Source organism: Ictalurus furcatus, chromosome 24, assembly GCF_023375685.1.
Source record: "Ictalurus furcatus strain D&B chromosome 24, Billie_1.0, whole genome shotgun sequence".
NCBI lineage: Eukaryota > Metazoa > Chordata > Actinopteri > Siluriformes > Ictaluridae > Ictalurus > Ictalurus furcatus.
Window position 1 is genome coordinate 18,200,874 of NC_071278.1, and position 27,014 is coordinate 18,227,887.

General features: G+C 40.6%; 1 protein-coding gene across 1 annotated transcript; it reads left to right on the forward strand.

The window, feature by feature from the left end:
• tpd52 (tumor protein D52) lies at nucleotides 1–27,014 on the forward strand. The gene is made up of 6 exons (XM_053612991.1): nucleotides 1–131; nucleotides 18,543–18,664; nucleotides 20,315–20,463; nucleotides 20,766–20,867; nucleotides 23,824–23,872; nucleotides 23,947–27,014. The coding sequence occupies exons 1-6, from the start codon at nucleotides 113–115 to the stop codon at nucleotides 24,067–24,069; spliced, it is 564 nt and encodes a 187-aa protein (XP_053468966.1). The 5' UTR covers nucleotides 1–112; the 3' UTR covers nucleotides 24,070–27,014.

Genomic DNA, 27,014 nt, shown 5'->3' on the forward strand with positions numbered 1-27,014 from the left:
CGCGCCTCAGCTGTAGTGTGTCACGGCTCCAAACTGCTCCAAAGTGTTGCTGAGGGGAAAAATCACTCTGGACGGGGAAAATCTCAGTGTCATACCTGGAGTTCACACAAGCATGGAGGGATACGAACAAGGTGAGTACTGAAAGTGAATTTGTGGACCGATTCGTGTGCAAACCTGCGTGAGAAGTGGAATCAAGCTGTTGTTTCTTGTTTGTTTCTGCCAGAAGTTAGCTGCGTTTAGCTAGCATGATGTTGGACACAGCTAGTTTAATCAAACATCTCCATTTCTCCAGGTGAAGATTTATCTCCCAGAGTGAAGAATTATAAATATCCTCAGTGTGTTTTTCAGTGTTTTTGTTAGCAGGAGGAACTGCAGGATTAACTGAATGTACCAAGGAAGGAAGTTTCTAAACTCTTTCACCAGGAAGATTAAGTCTGCCAACTTCTGCATAAAAACAGTTAACTGTACAACATTGTAAGAGTTAATGGTTTAAAGTTCACACTGCATTAATGTGGTCTTTCTGCAACTACATCAACACTGACACTGTTTGTTTATATGGTAAAACATATGTTTTTACTTCACCTCAGTTGCTTTATCTAGGAATTATTCCAGTATCAGTCAGTAGTTTATCATGAAAAAGACTCATCATGAACAGACACATCTTGGAGTCACTTTCCCCCTCAGTTTTTATTAGTTTGTGCACATGAATGTACAATTTGTTCAAAACATTTAGTCATTTAGGTCAGGCCTAAACTATAGATAGTCACAGAACATGTACATTTTTTTTTATATATTTATATTATATAGGTTTGCAAACGATTTCCTAGCAGTACAGTAGTGTTGTGTTAAAAAAAAAAAAAACCCTTTTGGATGATATTTTATTTAAGATCTACAAAAATACATTAAATAAATTTACAGGAAAAATGACTACCGCTGAAAAGGAGAGGGAAAAAAAAATGTACAAAAGAAAAACTTAACATTGTACAGTTTAAGATTAAGCAAAAACAATCAAATAAATTTCATCCACATCTGATGTTTCCAGTCAGTTTCTGGTTATTAAAAAAAAGTAATAAGTTAACACAATATCCATGATGTCAGGTATTTTAATCATGATAATGATATTATATCGTCATCTGAATGGCGTAGTTTACTACTTATGATAAACGTGACGGCGGATGTGCACACAGCACACTCGAAAATATCACTAAATAGTACTAAACGGTGCTTCTTCTTGCTGGGTATATCTCGTGTACCTTTTAATCTGCGCCTCTTAAACCGAGTGCAAGCATGTACCTTTAAATAATCCACATTTCCAGGTAAGTGTAAAACCGCATGCTTCTTTCTGGGTACAAAAGACACACACTGACTGTACCACTCCAGTTTTTCTGAGAGTGCACTCAGCTAGCTGATAACAGTGTACATGTAATGCACGTGTTCAGTGACTCGGGCCGTTTCTCAGTATGCGTTCGTATGCGATCTTGGGTCCTTGTGAACTCGTTCTACGTCATCATCCACCTCCGAAGTTCAATTCCAGTATTCACGAACGCAAGTACCGGGGACAAATTAAATTACCCGGATGTGTTCCTGATATCGAGGATGCATCGGATGCAGACCTGAGCGCACTGAACCTGCTTGAAGTCCCAGAAGCCTGACCCCAAGCTGTAGTTTTAACATCTTTTTAATGGCAATAATCTAAATAAATCAAAAATAATCATTTTGTTTTCTCTCTCTCTGTGTGTGTGTGAGAGAGAGAGAGCGATTAGAGAGAGAGAGAGAGAGAGGGATATTTAGATCGAGATATATGAGGTTGTTGAAAAGTCGGCATTATCCCTCAGAAGTATTTTACTTAAACTTGACTATCTTCCATCCTGAGGTAACGGTAAACTCGTTAGCTCAGTTTATGGTTAACGTGACGTCGCGGTTGCAAACAGAGAGCTTACTACATTTAAACTTGCTTAATTCATTTTTGGTTAATCAGACAGTTAACAGTAAATCTATTAACCAGAGGAAACGTATCACTTCGAGAGCACTGAAGAGATGAGGACCCCCCTGTCCCTCTACTAGAAATGTGCTGGGATGATCCATTGCACGACAGGAAGCTCACAACAAATCTCAATTCTCACAAAGATGCGTTGTGTGTCCTTTTGTCCTTCCGACTTCGTTCTTTCAAGATAGCCTGGCAAGTCCGGTCTTCACGAGAGCGCCAGTTTGTTCTTTGACTTGAGAAACCGCGTCTGTCTGTCGTTTAGGCCTGAGTTTGAGCAACTTGTATGTTCTGGTGCACAGACTTCACAGGAAGTGAACTAAGTGAATGCAGTGTAATCTGCATTCGGTGTTTGGTGACATTAGATCTGGGAGTGATGTGATATAATGTGATGATGTAATATTGTTATTCATAAAACAATAACATGATACTCTTTTTCCTGTGTATTGTGGGTACCATGAGATGTCAAGCTTTTGTTTTATGTCAGTTGTTACACACTGTAGGAGACAGTGTAACAGTTTTTGTACCAATCATTTCACTTTCCCTCCTTTTCCTCATCAGAAATGTAGTTTTTCATAGCATAGCTGCAGTACTTGATTGGAATATCATGATGAATACCTTGTATCATGATTTTTTTTTTATTATACAGTAACTAAAAGGCAGAAGTTTGGTGTTGTGCTTACTACAGGATTAGATATATTTTTGGCAGAACACAATGAAATGTGAAAATTCAAATTTTCTCCTTTTGTTCTGATCCCCCACACCCCCCTTACTTGCTGTCCAGCTAGAACCAGCTGCTCTGCGTTATTCAACATTGTAAGATTGCTATTTTGTATGCATGATTAACAGCATTAAGTTAATCATGACTTGGGCTTAAGTTTAAGCTCAGCACACCTCAAGGCTGTAAATAACTGTGTGAAACTTTGTTGCGTCAAAGACAGTAGAGTCGGTTAAAATATGAATGAGGGCTGCATGTAATGCTGAACAAGCTGACTGTAAAATTAGCCAGTCGTCTTGTTGGTAGGATGTTACCAGAAAACACTGGTCTGATGAGACTGACACTGGCGCATGTGCTGACGTGCAGCGCTGTTAGTTACTGAGAAATATGCATATGCAGTAGCAACCACAACTTTTTGCTCATATTATTTAAGGCAAAGATGAAACATTATTTATGATGTTATCATCAGAGTTTAAATCAGTAATTTAATTGAATTGAATTTGTTAATGTGTATCTGGTATACAAGTTTCTCCCAATCGAGTAGATGGAAGCCTGGTCTTGTACGACTGGTAGTAACCAAGATGGCTGCCGAGTGGTGAGACTACAAGTTTGTGCCCATCCATACCTTGTTTTTTTTTTTTTAAATCATTAGACTCGTGTATTGTGTGATCAGATCAGAGCTGGATCAGATTAGATCCTGCTTACTTTGGCATTTTGTTTTTACACATGGTGATTTTGAATACCACTTTCCATGTTAAATCTGTTCAACACTGTATGGATGACTGGAGCTGAATCACTCAAGAGCAGAGTAATATTTTAGCCAAAACTATGGCTTTCACAAACCATTTACTGAGTTGTCATAATAATAATAATAATGTGAAAAGCATAAAATACAATATTATACCGGATAAAATATATAACAACCAACGATTTAAAGGAGAAAACATGGCTATTTTGTAAGGAGTGGTTAGCAGAATACCACAAATATAGCGGAAAAAGATCCTCAATTATGTGTTGGATCTATTAATTTGTAGTTCCAGTGCAAACTAAGGGAGCAAACTTCAGACAGCTGCTGAATTCTCAATTCTGATTGGTCAGAAGGTGTTAATAAATGATGTAGAAAAGCAGCCAGTCGTTCTAATGCGCTCTTGTGTTTGCGGTAACGACTCGTTCACAGGGACGTGTGTAGCAGGTACTTCACGCGATCTAAGAGTAATGTTAAATGTAAAATTTAACAAAGAAAAACTTGAAATCATTGATGGTGTGAAGCTTTCTGTAAGGAGATTTTTATGACTCTAACGATGCGTTTGTTTTGTTTTAGAGGTATGATGTGAGTTCTTGTCAGTCAAAAAACCCAGTGTTAATTTAACCATTTCACTACCGGTTTACTTCATTAAGTAGATTTGTATGCAGTCTAGCAGTAGCTTGTTTGATTTGAAAGATGCGTTAGGGAAGGCGCGTTGTCAAAAACGATTTAAGTATGTTTAAGTGGGTGGAGTTAAAATTAGAATGACCTTTTTTTTGACTACCTGAGCCCGCCCCTTTCCTGCCCATGAAAACAAAGCTCCTCCCCCAGATCTTACAGTGGTTCAACTAGACTATTGGACTTTTAAGGGAGATCCTCATATTTCTGTTCTTGTTAGTTGAAAATTTTTTGACGAAGGAGAGCTACCGCTTGTTTGTTTAGTCAAACAGCCAACTTATACATTTCTTCAAGATTTCCTTTTTGCCCTGCAATAGCATTCAGGGCCACAACAATAGACTAAAATAATAAACTATTTCTTTCTTGCCAGTGATGGAGGTTTGATGAGTGTTCCTAGTTAGATTCTCTCCCTCCTGCCCTCGTCTGTCGTGCAGTGAAGCCATCTGCCTCATGTTTGCATACTCATGAGTTGTGTCACCGCAGCCACTGCACAGGGAGCCTCGTCTTATTTAAACAGCAGGTTGAAGGATCAGGGTGGAGACCTTTATTTGTATACTGTTCAGAATGTGTGCTTTCTATCAGGAGCATTCACACCTCCATTATCAAGGCGTCTGCTCTGAAGAGCTGCTGTGTTTTCAAAGGCATAAGCCATGTGCCAGAAATGCCATACGCTGCCTTATAGGACTCTTTCTGTCATTGGTCAGAAATTTGAAGATGGAAAAGGGTGCACAAATCTTTGCCAAGTGTATCACATCTAGTGTTTATTTTTCTTCTTGTTCGATGGTCCAAATATCCACAGTCACAGCTCTGTCCTTGGTTCAGGTTGCACCTCACGGGTCAGTTTAGCAGCTCACATCTACAAATTTTTTTCCCGCCTGCAATCCAATATACACGGCATGTTGAGTTCACTTCCTGGTTGCTTTGGATTGCACCTGAGTGTGATTGCTGTGTTCTCGCCAAACAAGGAAAACGCACCAGGGTTCGATTCAAACACACTAAGGGATGTATATGTGAAAGCACCCTAAGGTTGTTTGCACACTCGCATTTTTTTTCTGGACTTTGGGCCGTTTGCGCCCGAGTTCATTATGATTGATTGAAGTGTGAACGCCGTTTTCACACCAGGAAGCAGTCCAGAGAGCCGATTCGTGGTCCCCTCGAACACTGTGGTCTGAGGTCTGCTTCAGCCGAACCATGGCAAGATCCGCATCAGATGTGGGATCTGTCCGTGCTCTGTGTCGCAGACCGAGTAACGTGATTGTTTCAACTTGTATGGCTTTTACACACAGACTTCCTCTCCAGCTCATTGTGCACTCTTCTTCTTTGTATGAACCTGGTATGCATCTACATGTTTCAGCTTGATGCAAACAGCTGTGTGCTTTAGGTATTTACATAATCCACTATTTCTAAAGTTGTAGCAATCGTGGCTATCCGAGTAATCCGTGCACCTTAAAGCGATCACACTCGAGTCTACTCTGTGCTGGAAGGAACTGTGCCTCAACGCCTCACTGTAACATGAGCAGAAATGTAAATACAGCCATTGTGTTTGATCAGCGCTGCTTAGTGGTGTGTTACTGTGTGCTGCTGCGATGAGAACCAACCCCATAGCTTCTTATCGTAGTCGTCCTTAGTTACCACCGAGTCCATTTGAACTCCTCCAAGTGGAAAATTCCATTCTCGTGTTCCTGCTCTGTGCTGGAGCTGCGAACATTCGATTGAATGCAGTTACATTGTTTTATGTTTGTCCAGTCAAATGAGTAAGTGAGACGGATTGGCTTTTTGATTTCGCACTTTCATTACAGTATTTATGGACATCTTGACAAGGTTATTGGCACTGCAAAAAACAACAACCAAAAAAACCCCCCAACCTTTGGCTAGTTAAAATATCTTACATTTTTTAAAAAGATAGGCAAACCTATCAAATATTTCTTATTATGAGGTATAATTCTAAATTAAATACCGTTATTATACCTATATACACTCACCATGCACTTTATTAGGAACACCTGTACACCCGCACATTCATGCAGTTATCTAATCGGCCAATCACGTTGCAGCAAAAAAAAATCATGCAGATACAGGTGAAGAGCTTCAGTTATTGTTCACTCCCAACAACAGAATGATGAAAATGTGTGATCTCTATGACTTTGATCGTGGCATGCTGGTTGGTACCAGATGCTCTGGTTTAATTATTTCAGAAACGGCTGATCACACACACAACATTCTCTTACACAGAACGGTGCGAAAAACAAACACACAAAAAAACATTGAGCGAGTGACAGTTCTGTGAAGGGAAATGCCTTGATGATGATATGACCCAAACTGTATAGTTGAAGATTAGAGCTGTCCAGTTTCGACGAGTCGGTGCTCATGATGGACTCGGTTTCTTGTTCCTGGTGGACGGGAGTGGAACCCAACGTGGTCTTTTGCTGTTGTACCCCATCCACCTCAAGCTTCAATGTTTGTGCATGCTGAGATGCTTTTCTGCGCACCACGGTTGTAAAGAGTGATTATATTAGTTACTATATCCTTTAATATAGGTTTAGTAGGCTTAATAATCTCATTTGTTTTATAATCTAATAATAAGAAATATTAGATAAGTACATGCATTTGAGAATTTTTTATTTGCTTTCTTGCATAGTTGCTTCTTTTCCTTGAGCCTTCATGCTGTGTGTGTGTGTGTGTGTGTGTGTGTGTGTGTGTGTGTGTGTGTGTGTGTGAGATAGTAGTATCATAGTCAGAATTTCTTTGAAATAAAATTTACCAGCTAATTACATGGTTGTGAAATAAGGTGGTGGACGTTTCTGCAAGATCGTCTACCTTTCACACTATTGCAAACGTGCAATTCTTTAAATATTAGAGATAGGCGCTGCGGCTTTCAGTGGAACTGGAATGAAATCTTTGCAGTTTTCTCCATTTTGACATTTCTGCTAGAGCTTAAATTCTGCTTGAGATCCAAGCTATAGAGAAACATTTCAGTTTAGGAAAGTGTGTAGTTTTCAGAGCTATATAATAGCACTGTCCAAATCTGACCACGTTAAGGGTTTTCCCAGGTCACCACACGCATTAATCCGTTACGGTATAAAATTGCAATATATAAACTGTGAGCGACCACTGAGAGACCGGAAGTGCCGTATTTGCCTTTCCGTTGCTTGTACCCATCTCTAATGGGGTGTTTTGACCTCTCCTCAGATTTGAGCTGGATTTATACCCACCATTTTGGGACTCTGTTTGGAGACTTCCTAAAATATGAGTTATCACACAGGGCCCGAATGAACGTGTGGTCAGAGTGGAATTTTGCTATTTTGTTTTGTCTGCCCCTCATTTCAGTTGTTTTGCCAGTAATAGAATGCGTTGACGAATGCGTTGACGTGTTTGAGGTCTGTTTGTTCTGCTGACCTTTCAGATACCTTGCGAAGGCTCATCGCAGGACGACCTCCAAGCCTTCAGCTATGAGCCTCAGATAGCCCGAGTGTCCTCGGCCTGTGGAAAGCATCACGTCCCATGGTTCTCATTTTGGGGAAATCATGTGATAAGGCATGTTGGGAATAATGTGCTAATTGATTAGGTACCGTGCTTTGTTAAGACTTTTGTGGGTCATCTTTGTTCCTGAGTGGATCTAAATGGAAGTCATACGAATCTCAGGAGAGAGGGTCATCCACAGACATCTGTACTGCCAATGATCACACATACGCTACTTTTATTTCACCGTGTTTTGATCTCCCATCCACATGAAATCAACGATCACCGAAAACGAAGCTTTTCAAAAATGCCCTTGATTGTGGAGAAATGGTTGTGTTGTGTGGAGAAAGTGTTGTGAATATGCTATCACTCTGTTTATCATGTCTTATGACCAGTTTGAGTTTTTGGTCACTTCATGTTTAATAATACACTTGAAACATTATTACACGCTCTTATTATATGATAACACTGAATCTGCTACAGTACTCTGATAAGATTCAGTGTAGTAACCTCTGATTGATCTGTGACCAATTTTGTTCAGAATCTGGGGGTAGGCCTACTGTTTATTTGTGAATGATGACTACGTTTACACGGACCGCAGTAATCTAATTATTGAGCTTATTCTGAGTAAGACAATATCGTGATTAAGGTGTTTACACGAGTCGCTTTTAGGATACTCCTTTCATGTTCCTGTTTTACATGTTATAGAACGGAGTTCGATCGACGGCACACGTCATCACGTTCCCACGCCACGCCGTCCCATGTTCCCTCCAGAATATCACGTATCAATATACAGTTCGTCTTTGATATGGAACCGTGTACAGTTTTGGGTGTTTTTATTAAAAAATTTTTACGAATGCTTCAAGTGCAGTTAATTATTTGTCGTGTTGTACGTGGAAATAGACGACCGCCTGAAGCCGTGGGCTGCGTCCCAAACCGTGTTCTTACCCACTATATAGTAGCTGAGATGCATGTATTTCTCCTACTATATAGTAGGTAAGTACGCGTTCTCTTGTTTGCCGTCAAACGGGTGTGTGTGAACGTGTGTGTGTACGCGTCCTGTCGCACAATGCGGTGAAAACTCCCACACGACGTTAATAGTGTGATTAAGGTGTGTACATGTCTGTAACGCACGTCGATAACGCGACTAAAACAGGAATACTCCACACGTCTTAATTCCATTTGTGTTTACTTCGAGTGTGACTTTAATCGGATTAAGGTCATTAAAAATTGCTGTTTGCATGGTAGTTTCTTAATCAGAGCATCGTCTTAATCGGGTTCATATCGGATCATCGTTGTCCGTGTAAACGTACTGAGTGCCAGTCCACACATATGATTGAATCATTTTCTGTTCTTGGGCATGTTGGTGTTTTTCTGCATTTCACCTGATCTACTGCTCTGTACACCTGGGCGCAGTGTGATCACTGGGCAGGTGTGCTCATGTTTTTTTTTTTTTTCAAATACACCGTTTGTGTGGGGTAAGAACTTTAGTTTTTAAAAAATATCTGTATACATTTGGACGCTGCATACTAGTGTTTAAAAAATGCTGTTAACTGTTAAGTGGGCATGAAAGGGAACAGATATCATGCTAGGCATATATTATTACATTATGGTATATTACATTATGTTGGCTACTTGTGCTGTTGGAGTAAAGACCAACGTGGAACAATAACGTTATTGTGCTTCACTTCCTCATGTGATGCTCAGTTCTTCTTTAAAGCAGAACTGGGCCTGAATGAAGAAGTCGAATATATTCCTGTCCCTTTTCCTCATCGCCTCTCCTTTAACCATAAGCCACGTGTCTGGGCTTGTTATAAAGCTGTGGACCTGCAGTTCAGTTTCATACCTGGGGAAAGGATTTCTGCAGTCAGATTTGATTAGGGTTCTGCAGGGATGGATAAAACTCTGGGTGTGTCACAGTCTCTGTTTCCACATGTGTGTATGTGTACATGTATTTCGTTATGCAATCTGAAAGCCGGCCGAGACGTGATCTGGCAGCGAGCCATCAAGGACCTGCCTGAAAGGCAAATATCCGGGTATATAAAAACCCGCACACAGCAACGACTGCCATGAGAGTCTGGGTGTGTAGGTGTGTTTGGGATGAGCTAAAATGCGTTAATGTTTTAGGAAATCGCGGTATTAATGTAGCTATACAGCTGTATTGTAGGCAAGTCTGCATCAAAACTAAATTTGGTAAAGGAAAGAAAGTAAAGGAAAGAAAGTCATGTTTTTATTTCTTACATTTTTAGCTCGATACACTTGTTTTTCATTTCCCAGGCCGTCTATCTCACAGACCTTCATTCACTTACATTTTTACACATGAGGGTGGTTATGTGAAGCTAGCTACCACTTCTTTTCAAACTGCTGCTCATGCTGCGTCACAGGGCAGCGTAACACGCTCCCAGGAAAGTGCTATATACACTCTTCCGTGTACATGAGATGCCTGCAACTGGCTAGTGTCACTGTGACAGGGGAGAGTGAGTATACCATCCTTCTCACCCAGAGAACATGGCCAGTTTTGCTCTCTAACACCCCCTGGCTACGGATGGCCTTGACGTTGTCAGGATTTGAACTCATTATCTCCCAATGATTGGATGAATGCTTTTCTGCTGGGTCACCGGTGAGCCCTCTTGCACAACAATTTTTCTCAATTATTACATGATATAAGCTACCACTTTTACCTTAATCGATTATGTTTCTGGACAACCAAAACATGGGACTATCTATTCACCCAAGTGTACATTGTTGTTGGACTTATTTAGAAATTTCATTCAGCTGACCCCATCTTTGGTGTTTAGTGGTGCGTGCAGATGGCAGCACACAACTCTGTGCTGTGCAGAGGCAGTTTGAGATGGATTAGAGCTGTAATCTGGGCCACTGCAGATTACATCCCCACAGTGTCACATGACCAACAGACAAGTGGATCCCCATTTATCTTGGAAGCCAAGAAACAGAGGGGGAAGGGCATGAGTCCAGATAGAAGATAACCATGCTTGTTCGGCTGTTTACGAGACCTTCGGTGTGCAGTTTTGCTAGCTGTCTCAAATGATGTGCAGCAGAAAGCGAATTAATCACTGCTGTCTTGGCCTGTTCATCATAGGAGGCAGAAGCACCCCAGAGGCACATGATCCAATCACAAAATGAGCTGTCATCTGTCTGAAATTTCCAGGATGGATCCTACGGTGAACTACAAGTCTCCTTTAAGTCTTGAGCAAGGGCTTAACACCAACTACCTTTACTTGTCTCCTAAAGAGAGCTTCAGTCCACCCAGCTCACCAGCACTACCATGCAGAGGTAACCTGTGTGTAGTTGCGCATGTGCATTGACGGTGTGATCATGGTATTCAGCAAGCAGCATGTTATTATGGACGCTGAAAAATACCGCTCTCTTTTGTGTTTTTGTCATAGTGATGCATTATGGTGAACCTCTTTATTGAAACTTGGCTGTCATTTTGTTTTAAAAATAAATTCTAATAGCTTTGAGAGACCCCAATTTCCCCTGCAGTCATTTCTGGAGTTATTGGCTTCAAAGAAGCTTAATCTCGCACTGAAAATGAGAGAAATCAAAACCTTTTCGAATCATTTAAGAAATAAAATAATAATAAAAAAAAAACAATAATTTAAATCCTTATCGCAAAAGGTAGGACCTAGGACCCTGGAGGATCTGGAGAGATTCTGTTGTGAGGAGTGGCCTCAGGTTGCTCGCTCTGTATTCTCCAGGAATACAGACTCGGTGCTGTTATGTTAATGCAGAGAGGTTGCACAAAGTACTAAATGCAAGGGTGCCAAAATTGTGACATACCTATGATAAGGTATTTTTACTTTTTATTTTCTTGGAACAAATCCACTTCGGTTAAATTTCTCTTCTATTTTCTCTGACATTAAACTAATGAACCACACGTTTTGTTATTTTCAACCTATCTTGAACAAAGGTGCCAATAATCCTGGAGCCGACTGTATACGGATATTACACATTCTCCCAGTTACCTGGTGTCTATATCCTTATAAGGTATTCAAAAGCACCAAACTGTTATGTAATTCGATTGAGTTTTTACATGTTTACCTCTGAAGAACCTTTTCCCATCCCAAACCCAATCATTCAGCATCTGAACACTATAGAAAGCCATTGCCAGAGATGATGACGACATGCCAGACACGTTTTCTTGCTTTTCCGTATGTCGTTTGAATGTGTAGCTACTCGAGGCATATTTTCGTATCGTTAAACCTGTAGCTTCTATTCACTAATACCACCGAAACAGTTGTTTCTGAACTCTTTCAGAAACAGTCTTCAAAATGTCTTCATGAGTATTCATGAGAATAGTTCAGGATTCTTCTCAGATGGAAGATGTTTTGGACTGTGTGGTTTCAGCTTTTTGGAGCAAGATATAGTCACTGGATTGGAAAAAGCTGAACAGAATTCAATGGTAAACCTTATTCAAAGTTAAAAGTGTATTCTTGAAGCATTTGTGGTCAGTAAATATGATAATTTACTCATTTCATTTACAAGATCATTTACTGTGTTTACAAATAGGCTACAGGAAAAGGTTTATGATTGGTCGTCTGCCGGGCCAGTCAAGTTGTCTCTTTCTGTTAAAGGTGGATCTTGGCCACGTAATGTAATTTGCAAAGTATCAGACTCTCTAGCGAGTACTAGAAGTCTGCTTGCGAGACTAATTCAATAAAATTGCTGCTTCTTGGTTCCAGACCAATTTTATCCCCCCCCCCCCCCCGCCAAGAAAAGTGCAGAACGATTTTTACAGTTCCAGATTAGACACGAAAACTGGCACTGACACCTTTTTAGTTAGGGAAAAAAAAGGGGGAGTTACCAACGTTCAGTGTTGTTATCTGCGACAGAATTCTGCATACTTCAGTAGGCACACCATAAAATGTGCGGTGGCCTGAGAAAAGCCTACATATTGTGAAATTCTGTTATATAGTGCATGTAGACTTCTGTGAAAATATTCCTACAAGTACATCGGCAAACAACGCATGCAGGGCAGAATTAGGCAAATATCTGCTAATTATAAAAATACAGAAACGCCCAATCAAATTCTGGAAACACCTAAAACTCAGTGACAACCCCCCCCCCCCCCCCCCCCCCCCGTCATATCATTACAAAGCCCTGCAATACCGAGCTGATCAAAGCAAACAGCTCCCTCTCTTAGCTCTAAGCCTCAGCTCCGAAGGATCACCGACACCTACTAACCCCCACCACGCTGACGCTCCACACCAGAACAACAAAGTCCAACACTTCAGATTAGACCAAATTACAATACAAATTTAAAAAACTACTTCACCTACTGGGAAATCCAAACACAACAACAGAGTGAAATGCAATGCTTTTTGGCCCTGCAAAGACACCATGGCAGACTCTCTGTACACAGTGACCGATAAAAAACCTGAGAAGCACCTTGACAAGGTACAGACTCGGTGGACACGCCTTAGCAACAGACACAGGAAAACATGGCTCCCACAGGAAGAAAGGTTGTGCCTACGTTGCAGCCAAACCACAGCTGCATTTCCTAACAGAGCGCACAAAATACACACATCCGAGAAAACTTCTTCCCCAAAGTGAAACACACACCCCAAGCATTTGACAATTTGTCACACAGTAACAAAAAAACTCTCCCTCCTACTAGGAGAAGATAAAGACTGCTGTATAATAACAGCACAGGGTGTCTCAGCCTGCCACAATATTAGGGACAGTGAGTGGTCTGCCTTGCCCTTGTGTTTCCTGTAATTGTTGTGATTGCTCTTCTTTATTATTGTTCTATATCTTTTCTTACCTTTTATCCTGCAGTTTTACACATTTTTCAGTTGTTCTCTATACAGTAAATGTATTTTTGTCCTTAATATGTACATTTATGTACATTGTTTGCACTATATTTTTATTTGATTAATTTTTTTTTATTTTTTTTTTTACTTAATCTATTAGTATTCTATTCAATTTTATTTCTCTTGTGTTTACATTACCCTTTCATGTGCTTACTTTGGCAATACAAATGTACAGTTGTTTGTCATGCCAGTAAAGCACATGAAAACTGAAACTGAGCTATATATTATTGATGTACAGCTGAACTGAAATGTCTGACTGAAAGACTCCAACACGCTTGTCGTCTAAAAGCAACTGCTTTTTATTTATTTGTTTGTTTGTTTATAATAAATAAGTTGTCCACGATTGGCTAGTGTCACTGTGATGGACTCGAGAAAGAGTTCATCATCGCCGTCATCCAGAGAGTATGGTCGATTTTTGTCAGGTGTGAACAGGGTCAAATGTGTTCTCGTAGACGCATCGCGAGCCGATTACTCAAACCGCACGCAGGCGGTCTGGGACGCATATGGCCCCATCACATTCATGGTGTAAACGTGAATGCATCTCGACGCGGACAGCAGTGAAGGACCAACTAACCGACAGCATCTACGTATGAAATCCGAACGCAAGTGGTCACAGGAGATGCATTCATAACTCCAGGTGTGAAAGGCTATGCGTGTCGGCTTTCCACATGTGATCGGATCACCGGAGTTGGAGGTTAACACCAGGTGTGAACATGTCTGTGGTATCGTTAGGATTCGAACTCGGGAGCTCCGAGCAATAGGATGAACGCTTTTCTGTTGCACACCTTGGGAGCCGCAATTGCAATTTGTTTATTAATTAACATTTAATAAATAAAATCATACAAATTGTTTACCTACCATACGAGCTTATTTACCTAACGTGATCTTTTGGAGAAAGTTAATAAATGTTCTTTTGGGGAAATATATTAGTTTTCTTAAAGTAGAGGTGTCAAAGTATGTTGTAGGCACATTACAAAAATTTAAATTTGGGCTACAACCTGATTTTTTCACAATTTTTTTTAGCTGTTTTTTAAAAATTTTTTATCTGAAGGCTTTTCCCAGACAAAATTTGCTGTGACCCCAAATATCCAGAAAGAACATTTTATTTGACTTTAGCTGCTTTGCAAAGAGAGACGTGTTTAATGTGTGAGTGGCACAGAGGTTACGTATGGTTGGTTGTACATCACCACTGTAAAGGAAAATAAGTGTGACTTAGTGAAGAAATGCGGAGACTCAGAATGAGCGCGTTGTAGATTGGTAGCACTCTGGTGCTGGCAGTTCCTGTCAGACCCACATGACGACCAGCTGGTGACTTCACTGTGCTGCTGTACACTACATTCAGCAAGACTCTTAAACTGCCTTTTCACTTTTAGAGCCATGTGAGAGACCTATTTAGCAAACATGTTCGAAATCCTTTTTGAACTTAACTGACATCACTCACTGTCCTGATTGTACATGCTTATTATAGATTTTATGCTTCTTTTTTTTTTTTTTTTGCGGAGAACTACTTAAATTGGCGGAATTGCAATTGCACGGTCTTTGGCAGCGATGTTTGTTGGTAAATGAGACCTTTTAGCTGTACCCATGTTCGACGCACGTGAATTGTAGAAGGCTTTAGCTGAATGCACGTTATGATGACGTCACATGACGCATCTTGGCCCACATCTGCGGTGATTTAAAAAAAATTGCAAGCTACTTCGGATACTGCGGAGTTTCCTTGATTTTTGCATTAATTTCCTTGATCACAAAATCCTGGAGGGACTGATAGAGTGCGTCTATCAGCAATCACAGTCTAGTGAATAGAGTTTAATTGAAATGTTTATCAGGGAAATCAAATGCGGTGTTCTGCTAACAGAACTGCAGCAGAATTTCCATGATTATACCTCGGCGAGTAGGAGGTCATTGCTCATGCCACTGAATGGATGTGGTACATTAAATTGGTTGAAACATTTTCGGTGAGATTCGTGCAGCGTTGCAGCGACGGTTGGTGTTCCAGATTTGCCGTTTGCAAGAGGATTAAACAGGACACCAAGTTCATGAGTTAATTATTTGCTTTAATTAAATGGCTTTAATTATTTGCGGTAGTTTCCTGGATGGCCGAGTTGTGTCGAATTGATTCTGGGGATTCTTTACAAGTAGTACCGTGACAGTAATATGATTGCAAAAGCAGCACTTTGTAAGGGTTGTCAGATTGGCATTGGCAGGAAATTTGTACACGTCGTAGTCCAGCTCAGATGCGTCAAACGTCACCGTGGCCCAAGCTCAGGCACTGCATGGGGACAGAAAGGAGCCGTGAATTCTCATTGATTGTTTATTACTTGGCACTTGCTGGAATCTGGTGAATCTACACAGTGAACGTAGTGGCAGCACACACTTTCCAATATATTCTTCTGCAAGTAGAAGTACAAGTAATAGTGCAAGCAATATAGGTTTATAATGCACAGCGTATATAGTGTTAAACATTTACACTCACCAGTCCCAGAATGTGATCTCGTGGCATGGGTGTTGGTGCCAGATAGGCTGGATGGGGAGTATTTATGAAACTGCTGCTCTTCTGGTATTTTCACGCACACAACAGTCTGGAGAATTTACACAGAACGGTACGAAAACAGTTTCCTGTGAGTGGCAGTTCTTCAGGTGGAAGTGCCTTGTTGATGAAAGAGATCAGAGAAGAATGGCCAGACTGGTTTGAGCGGTCACGAAGGCCACAGTAACTCGCACGACCCTTAACCACCATCGCCGGCAGAAAAGCATCTCCGAATGAACAGCGTGTTTAACCTTTAGGCTGATGGGCTACAACAGCAGAAGTCCATACCAGGTTCCACTCCTATCAGCCAAGAACATGAATCTGAGGCTATCATGGGCACCGACCCACCCAAACTGTGCAGGTATAAAGCTGTTCCTAATCAGTTGGTCAGTGAGGATACATTGACTGAATAATTATGGTTCCAGTATCACAACGATCATTTTAAAAATATCATTTAGCCATCATAATGCAGTCCCAGTTTAACGTAAGCTGAACGTTACCACTTCCAGGAGTGAGATGTGTAAAACAGTGGATCTTGCCTATAAGTAATGTTTATATTGTATTTAAAATACATAAATAAATAAATAAATAAATCATGTCAGACATCGAATGCATTGATGCAAAATCTAAAGTTAGATGAAGAAAATCCCTCAATGAGAGAGCAGTATTGTGTTGCGTAATGGGCGGAGATCAAAAAGTAGGTCGTCGTAGCGAATGAGGTGTGTCTCGCAGAACTGTATGAAAGAATGCATGAAAAAGCGAGTCAGAAAACAAGGTTTATCACCTATTGTGCTTAACCTTATACTTTTAAGCCTTTTATAAAGCCTTTACTGTTTAAAGACCGTTACGGTGCCGAGACAGAATTTGGGCTTATTGTATTCGACATGAAGATCTGATCCTTTCAGTCGGAGTAAGATGGACTGGGATGTAAAAACCCCCCAGTTTTTCTCCGTTTTGCAAAGTTGTATTAATTCTCTGCATGTAGCGTCAGTGATAAGTGTTTATACTTTGTGCTTCCCCTCCCTGCTTTTCTCACGCTTTAGGAATGGGAGGTAGAGTTTGCTTATGAAGCAGGATTGGTGGAATGTGGTGGGAGGTTAAGGTGGGAACCTTGGATTGTCTGTTTGTTTCTTTCTGCAATCTGCTCACAATGCAACCTTCCAACCACATTTTCAAACAGGAGCACGTTTGACCGATGAGACGTCTTGTAGGTGGCCGAGATGTAGGCTGCGGTACATTCTGAAGTGATCAATGACTATGCCCTACTCGGTCCGCCTTTATAGGGGTCAGAAGTACCAGCCGTTAAAAAAAAAAAAAAAACAAGGGCACTGTAGTTGACAGCGATTTATTGTTGTATTTCAGTGTTATATTTCTAATCCTAAGCCACTTAAGTATATCGATATTATGCATCTAATTTTTAAGGGATCTTTTGATGTAAATGCTTTTCATCACTTTAATTCGGAACAACTCTTGTTTCAAAACGGTAGAAAAGTGTTTTGCTTTGACACTTGGATCGCCTGCCTCCATATACAGCAAGCTCTGATATACAACAAGCTTTAGGAGTCCCTTGTCGGCTAAATACAGTTTTTTAAAATGCCAAGTAAGATGCTAAAAAAGAGTGAGGTTCATTAAGGCAGGCTCCACCCCAGCTGCTGAAAATATTCACCCCTGCAGTAGAGACAGGCCTCGTGTCCAAGTGGAATCGTGTGTGTGTGTGTGTGTGTGTGTGTGTGTGTGTATGTGTGTGGGAAACATGCCTTATGTCCAAGTGGAACTGTGTGTGTGCTTGTGCTTGTTTGTCTGTACTTGAGTAACTGTCAGTCGTTTGAAGGCCAACTTTTTTAATCTTGTGCCTGTCCGTGACCGGTGTGTGTCCGATGCTCTTTATCGGTGCTATGAGAACTGGGGGACTGGCATCATTTTCTGTTTTCAATATCCCTGCACTCAAAAATGTATTTTAATAAATAAATAAATAAATGCTAAATTCCTGGATGACCAAAAATTTGATATCATGCAGGTCAGGATGTTAATTACGTAGTCTGATCCACAGAATAGAAAGCAAACACAAAGGCTTGTATGGGGTTTTTTTTATATATAAATTATACAGACTTATTTCTTTAGTAAAAACTCAAGTATTTCCCAAGACACAGGCAACAAGAAAACAAAAGAAATAAAGGCATAGCACTGTCATTGTATACTGTCCCAACCGGTTTCTATTTAAATAATTAAAGACCACTGAGCCAATCACGACAACACGGCACGCTGCTGCACGAGCCAATCGCAGAACAACGTCCGACTCCATGAGTTTTGCATTTCCATTTGTCTTTGATGTATATTTTATTATTTTTAGCAGGTGTAGACTAAACCATACTGAAATCCCACTCATCTCTATCTCTGACAAATGAGAGCTAGTGTACTTGAGTCACTTGAGCGTGATTCGTGACCATATCTTTTAGTGTTAAATCCAGTGGAATCGGATATATTGAGCAGAATTGAACTGACAAAACAGAGCCTTTATGAAACACAAAGTAATGCAAAGTTTTCCAGCATTTCCAGCATATGATGTATAATATAAATGTGTGTGCGCGTGTGTATAGGTGCTCAGAGACCCGACTCCATCCCAGAAGTGGGTGAAGATGCAGCGAACACAGTACAGCCTGCCTCTGACACATCCCTTACTGAGGAGGAACAAGAGGAGCTACGCAGTGAACTGGTGAAGGTCAGCAGTCTTTAACATGCTGATCTGTGCTACTTGGTATTAATTGTGTCTTTCTGCGCTTTGGATGGAGTACTGGGTCGAGGAGATGCGACTGACTGATGATTGCTGTTAGTGGATGCAATATTCCTTCTTTTCAAGGTCACACTGATGGCCTACAAGACGCTGTCAGTCTTTCTTACTGACCTAGTTGTAAGTAATTTAGAGTGTACATTGTAATTTTAAAGCCTGGGGGCAGATCTGTACTCGAGTTACATTGTAGACACATTGTGTTCGAAACGGTAACCGAAACACTGCTCACTACACTGACTTACTTTTATCGGGAACGGAATTTGTGTCTGAAATAAAAGATTTTTTTTTTTATCACGCAGGATTGCTCTGTATCAGACCAGTAACAGTTAAATACCTGAGCTAACTAACAACCACACACTGTCTGTCGAAACGACTTCACAAAACAATGAATCCACGCTCTGTTTGTGCGTTAGAGAGAAGTCTAAGAAGTCTGACGAATCGTCATCACCATCTTCCTCAGTGAAGAAGTGCGAATAAAACCATGCAAAACAGTACATTATGGGTATTCTTACTTCTTAATTAGGGTGCATCGTTTGTACACATATTGTAGTGCATGGACGGGGCACTCTGTCAATCCTACAATGTATTTTCATTGTTTATAATGTCAGTAAGATTATTAAGGGGTCATGATAGATAAGGGTCAGTGGGGGAATTTCGCCAGGACACCGGGGTTATACCCCTACTCTTTTTACGAGAAGTGTCCAGGGATTTTTTATGACCACAGAGAGTCAGGACCTTGGTTTAACGTCTCATCCGAAAGATGGATATTTGATTGATTTATCTACCGTATTGATATTACTATTTGTAAAAGGAAGAAGTGTGTGTGTGTGTGTGTGTGTGTGAGAGAGAGAGAGTGAGTTCCTCCAGGATTTCACTATTTTGTGATCACAGAAATGAATGCAGAATCAAGCAAATTTTTCAAAATTACTGCAGATTTGGGCCAAGACGCATCATGTGACATTATCACAACGCACATTCAGCCAAAGTCCCCTTCGATTCACATGCATCGAACATGAGTACAGTTAAGGCATTGGACTTCTGACCAAGAGGTCCTGAGTTCAAATCCCAGCACCCCCAAGCTGCCACCGTTGGGCCCTTGAGCAAGGCCCTTAACCATCAACTGTGCAGTTGTATAAATGAGATACAAGTTGTAAGTCGCTCTGGATAAGGGTGTCTGCCAAATGCCGTAAATGAGTACAGCTAAAAGGTCTCACTTACCAACAGACATCACTGCGATGATGTCACAAGACAAGCCAATTCAAGTACTTTTCCGCAAGAGAGGCACAAAAATCTCCGCGAACTGCGTCGCAAACTTTGAAAAAAGCCGCAGCAAAATCAAGCATGTTTGACCACAACAATCACAAAAAACTCTGCAAAGTTCTGTAATCTGTGTGTGTGTGTGTGTGTGTGTGTGCATATATATCTATATATCTATATATATATCTGCCCTTGGTAAGTGACGGTTCAGTTGATCTATGTTGACAGGCTTTAACGTTTGTTAAATTAAATGCATTTGTAAGTATAATCCTGCAGCCCCCAGCCAAAATCTGTAGATAAGGTCTTGGTTGCTTCACTCTGCAGGTGGAGGAGGAAATCCAGACTCTTACTCAAGTGTTGGCTTCCAAGGAGAGACACTTGGCAGAGATCAAGCGGAAACTGGGTATCACTCCATTCAACGAGCTCAAGCAGAACCTGAGCCGGGGCTGGCAGGAAGTAACTACATCCACAGCGTATGTGTCCCATAGCCACCTGTGCCCAGTGGGCTTCTCCTCCTGCTGCTTTAGAGGAACAGCTCCATCTGTCACTGCATAATACCCCCTACATCATCTTCATCCTTCTGCCTCCAATCTGAACAGAACAGAGACCATTATATCTTAATGCTTGTTGAATTAGTTTGCTTTGTGGGAATACGGCTGATTTGAGGCATTGTAGTTATCAGAAAGAAAATATTTCAGAACAGTGTCCCAGTGGAGTGGTTTTGAATCTCCTGGTGTGTTTTTTTTTAAATAATTTTTTTACCTTGTGTATGTAGGTATAGGAGGACCTCAGAAACGCTGAGCCAAGCTGGCCAGAAAGCCACGGCAGCGTTCTCCAGCGTGGGTTCAGCCATCAGCAGAAAGCTAGAGGATGTCAGGTAACATTGAAACACAGAATAACAGACACCTCGCCATCATTACTAACAGTTTCTAATCAACTCACTAAGTTTCATAATAATAATAATAATAATAATGATGATAATAATAATAATAATAATAACGTTGTGTTCACTCTAGCAAGCACAAGTAGCTCACGGACATGTGTAACAACTGCTACTATTGTCACTTGTGTCCAGCTTTATAGCGTTCCTATATGAAAGGGTACTGTATGAGCCAAAACACACTTATTTACCTATTTAGTCTTTAGTTTTGTTTAAACTATGGTGTGAAGGATTGAATACTAAAGTTGTGAGAGTGGAGGTTTTGGAGGAAACCGTGCATGTTAGTCCAATAAATTCACCGGAACCAGAAATTAGGATTTGTTACTTTACTGTTTGTCACTGTGTCGCACGCTGTTTTAATTTTTTTTTTACGGCTCTGTGACGCACACTGACACAGAAAAAGGTCTGACGCTTTGTGGCTTGCGAGTGAGCACAGGGTTATATTAAACCAAATGACAAATTACTGAATCACAAACCACAAAAATCTTTACTGGTTAGTTCCATTTGTTTGTTTGCTAATGCAGTCTGACATTTACAGATTACAGTCATTTTCCAATTCCTTTAGGTAACATAATCGCATCGGTGTGAAGTTTTGGATGCCGGCATTTATCAGCGTTTATATTTATTACAGATGTACTTTGTGCGTGTGGTTCCTTTTTATGAATTGAATTCCCTGCTTGTTCTCTAAAGTAGCATGTTGGTGTTAATGCATGTTCGTTCTCTGTTTGTTCTGTGCATGTTTTCCAAGTTGAACTTCAGTCGTTGATGGTTTGAGTGGTGTGTTAGTAATATTCTATAACTGTTTCAGTTTGGATGGTACAGATTTGTATCCGTTTGAGGTGTGAAACTGACAGTCGAATCACTGTTTAGAAGGATTTAGTCTATCTTGGACGTTATATCATATTCTCTCTTTCATATGATTTCAGTAACTTTGCGAAACAAAACCCACTCGTCTGAATCCGTCACTCCATACACCGTGTTTGAGTACATATAAGCTCAGTATAAACTTCTTGAGTCTGGTGTAAAACCCTATGATTCAGGTTTGATCTTCCTCTCTGAGATCTCCAGCTGGCCATGTTGCTGATTCGCCAGTCCTCTAGACGAACATGTCCTTCTGTGTACTCCCAGTTTACTTTCACCGGTCTGTGTACTCTAACCAGAACATAGAAACCTTTCCAGTAGTGCTGGAATCCATTTCTCAAATACAGATAGTGTAGCAGTCCATTCAGGATTTCGCCAAGGTTTTTTCCCCCCCCCCTTCTGTTTGTTGTGGCCTCCGTGCTTGATTTTGCCGCAGCTTTTTTCAAATTTTGCGATGCTGCTTTTTTTTTTTCTTTCTTTCCAGAAAACTACATGAATTGGCGAAATTGCAGTTGCACATAATTGTTTTGCGTGGTCTTGCGCGGTCTTGCACAGTGATGTTTGTTGGTAAATCAGACCTTTTGGCTGTACTCACGTTTGACACACGCGAATCGAAGAGGGCTTCGGCTGAACGCGCGATGCGTCTCGGCCCAAATCTGCGGAAAACCTGTGGCAATTTTCAAAAATTGCACGCTCCTCCAAATATCGCAGAGTTTCCTTGATTTTGCGTTCGTCTCTGTGATCGCAAAATCCTGGCGAGATTGATAATATAGCTTCAGACATTGTAAAGCTTAATCGGCATCTTTAGGGGTGGACAATATCTAAAATGAAGTAAATCATAAGCGAGAGCTCTAAAGTGCTTCCCTTGTTGTGGTTGTTCGGGAACTTCATTAATCAATTTAAAAACTGGTAGCTGCTATAATAATAAACTTTATTTTTATATAGCGCCTTTTGAAGTAGCTTCTCAAGGCACTTTACACAATAAGAAAATGAAGAAGAAAAAAAAACAGATAAAAATAAAAACCAGACTTGAATATAAAATGGTTAAAGCCACATAGCTAACATAATATAATAAAATATGGTGTGTTAGCTAGTTAAGGTGCATTAATACAGACAATATGCCATTAGACAATAGTCAATATGTCATTAGCAGCATTCGGTTTTGAGCTGTGGTGTTTTCTCTTCACGTCCCACATCACATACACGTAAAAGATGTCTTGGTAACACCTTAATTTTTTTATCAACAACCATGAGGGGTAGGGGTGTGTGAGTGAGAGTGCAGTGATCAGGAGAGTTATGACCCTTTTTACATACTTGCATGCTCTTGTTTCTGAAAAGGTCATATGTCTTCAATACAAGATAATTAATCCGGCTCGTAAAAACCCGATATGTGTGGTGCAGCAGGATGTGGGATCCAGAACGAGTAGCACATGCTGTAGTTGCAGTAGTGAGGTGTCAGATCATAAGCAAATTTTGTGTAAATATAGATACCAAATAACTTCTTTTTGTGAAAATAAATAATGATTAGGATTATTTTTCTTCCTCTGGTTGTTGAAGGATAGAATAATAATAAAAAAAAATGCTGGTGACCACTAAACCTACCTGTCCACCAGACGGCTATAAATAAATAAAAAAACGAAAAAGTGCGGAGACCTTTCTGTCCACCCCTATCTTCTTATACTGAATGTTAGGGAGTGTATGTGTATGTGCATGTACTGTGAGCTTTATTTCTCTCTCACATCATCACTGCTGTGTGACTTGTCTAACCGCTGTCTCTCTCCTCTTCCTCACTGCTGACTGATAGTATACGCTCCGTACAACACTCCTCTAGCATGCCTGTGATGAGGTAAGGCTCTCGTTCTCGCTCTCACTCGCAGGCCTGTGTGTTAGGAGTGACTTTATTCCAAGAGAGGTGCCTGGTTAGAATCGTCTGTATTTCTGTCTCTCTCGTAACTAGAGCAAAATGTGTGCCACACTGTTGTTTTCCACGTTCAGGCTGTATTCAGTATTGGCCGTACCTGTTGTCTTGCAGGAACACTCCCACCTTCAAGTCATTTGAGGATAAAGTGGAGACTTTAAAGGTAAGACGATGTGCATGGGGATTTGAGTTACGCTGCAGTCAGTGATTGTATAATAATGGCTGATGTTACCACAGACCAAGGTGAGCCCCACTGGATCATCCACCGAGCTTGGGAACGAGTCCGACTCGACGGCGAGCGCAGAGCCGGTGGTCGAGCAGCCAGGCGGGACGACTGTTCTGGCTCCAGAGCCACACTGAGGAACAGCTTCTTCACCTCGCTCCACTCTTCCCTTCTTCTACCCTTCCTCCCCTCTGCTTCTTCCCTCCATACTTAGCTGAAAAGCAAAACCGATGCTCTGTGCTCACTTTCTTTCCCTCAAACTAGTTAGGAAAGACTGTGTTCATAGGAAATATTATCATGGTGGACACAAGAAGAGTAGAAAGACGAGCTTTACGAGTCCACCGTTTTCTTAAAACCACACATTGATCTGTTTTTCGCACTACGTTGGTTCGAGGTCCTCCGAGATCCGTTAACATTTCATCTTCTGAATGTTCGCACGAGTCTAGAACATGTGGTAGGCCAACACTGGAACTGATCTCCGGTCAGGTGGAGATGATTGAAGACTTGAGGCTTCACAAATTTTTATGTGACTCCTGTTATCTACTTGGTTCTCCCCCCCCCCAAATCCCCCAAAACCCTCCAAACCCTAACACACATACACACACAAATAAGGCCAGTGTGCCCTTCATGGGCTCAGAGACATAGGGGTTTGAGGTCTACACTGGTATCAGCCCACAGATGTATGCAGTTTTGCTGTAAAGGGCAAACAGTCAAGCTGCTATTAGAAGACCAGATATGACTTTTCAAACAGATAATGTTTTTGTATTCGTTACATTTCCCTCATAAAACACTGCCATAAAATTGCACTTAAAGGCTACTATAAATGTTATCTCCTACTGTTTAGTATCTCATAGCAAATGACTACATATCTGGAAAAGACCTTTTTTGTTTAATGTGCGTGTTGGGGGTTTACCGAATACAAATGCCAAAAAAATATATAGCGTAAAACCTTTTGTGAACAGAAGCCTTTGTACGTCATTTAGATGAGTAATGCCGGATAGTAGTAGTCAAATCTCTATAGGATGTATATAATTTAAACAAAAGTAGGTTTATGTATTAACAAAAAGTTAAAATGTTGAAAACTTGGAAGTGCTCAGAGCTATGTGTAGAATTGAGGGAGAAATAGAAAGTAGTTTTCCAACATTCAATGAGGGTCTACTAAATCTCTGGAGGAACATTATGGGTATAGATATTATAAAAACTAGAACAATTTTCACAATGAAACAAAGCTAAGCCAAAAGAATTCAAAACGAAAGTATCGGCCATTTATTCCTACACGTAGCGCCACCTCTGTTTCTCTGTTTGGAGTGGACGCATGGTACGACGTGTAGGGAATAAAACACGACACGGCATGCTGTTATCCAGCGTCACGCTCTCACCTCCACAAGCTTGATTCTGTAGTTCATTTCACCGTACAGCATGTCCTCAAGTGTTTTATTCCCTTCATACTACAGCAGCTTGCCAACGATGAAATGTTTTATTCATCAAAGAACCACACACCACTTTTTATTCATTTATAGTTACACTTCATGTTTTTCAGTGTCTGTGAAACACGTTGGGTTCATCCCTCTTTTCACTCGGCGTATAGCAGCAGTAAACAGTCGTTTCCTCATCAGCTTGTCTTTTTTCCCCCTCTCTTGAACCTAATACGAAATATGCAGCTTGTATTGCGAAGCACTGCTACAGAGCGCTGACACTAGAGACTCCCTGCTAAAAACGTCTCGTCACAGAAGACTTTTACCATGTTCACAGTCTCACACACGTTTTTTTAAAATCCATTTATGTGGAGTGTCTTATACAATTCCTTGTCTACATGGTTAACTACAGAAATCATAACATATCGAATTGTGCGTTATTATAAACACGTCATTTGTCTTGTCATTTGTCAGCGCGGTTGTAGAAGTCATTTTATTTCACTATAATAAGCTCATGCGTTCAGCAGTTTGTGACATTTCATTCCCGAGGTCTTCGGAGCATGACGTTCGTTCATCTTTTAAGCACAACTAGTTTTTATCTCGCAGGTTCTGGCTTTTCTTAAGAACAGGAGAACATTTCCATTCAGTTGTTTATCATCTAAAAATATGGCTCCAGATCTACTTCAGGACTCGGCGAGTCCGGTTCTTTCTGTGCTTGATCCTCTTCCATGTAAACATGAGCGACACACTTTCTGATGAACTTTCTGGCTCGGGTGGGGTTTGGATGTTGAAACGGAACAAATGTGGTCAGAACTCACTTCTGTTTTGTACTGTTATCATTATCGACTTTTTAGATCTCATTTCTAGCCTCACAGAAGTAACACAGATCGGAAATGACCGACAAATCTCAAAGTAAAGGCACCACATGGACAGGGTGGAGTGATTTTTCCTTGGCTTCTGTGGTTGTTAGATGTTCCTGATGTTATTAGACTAGATTTTTTTATTAACAAAGAAGAGAGTATCATATTATATTCACTATTTTGAGTTGTGAGTAGAAATTCACATATGAACATTTTGATGGTGTATTATAAATTAGAGGCTAATATCATTGTGTAAGGCTTGAGTGGGCAGGCTTTTATTTTTTCCTGTAGCGCTAACGGCTCTTGCTCAGAAGCTGCTGTGTTGCAATGTAGTGTTTAGCACCATAGGAAATTGACATGGGCTGTATGGACATGACTTTTTTTGGTTTTCAGTTTGTCTTACCTTTTCATATGCAGCAGCAGTGATCTTTGTCTGTATAGCTCCCGTTTCTTTTATGCTGGACATTGACCTCTTTATTTAGTAAAATACTTTTTGTTTTTAGGATATAACTGTACCCTGGATATTAGTTATTAATGACTTTGTTTAACAGATTACGGTTGGGTGAAGTTACACATCCAGAATAAGTCCTGTTCATAATTACAGCTCAGGCGTCCTGTGTTTCTACTGATGATAAACTTTCTTTTTTTTTTTTTTTGCTCTGGCTCTGCACTGTACATCTTTAACAAGCGTTCTCATTCTCTGCAAGCGAAATCACAGTGTAGTTGATTCAAGATGGAAAATGCTAAATCAACTGTCTGATTCTTTGTATGTCTGCTCCTAAATAAAGCAAAAGAATTATATTCTCA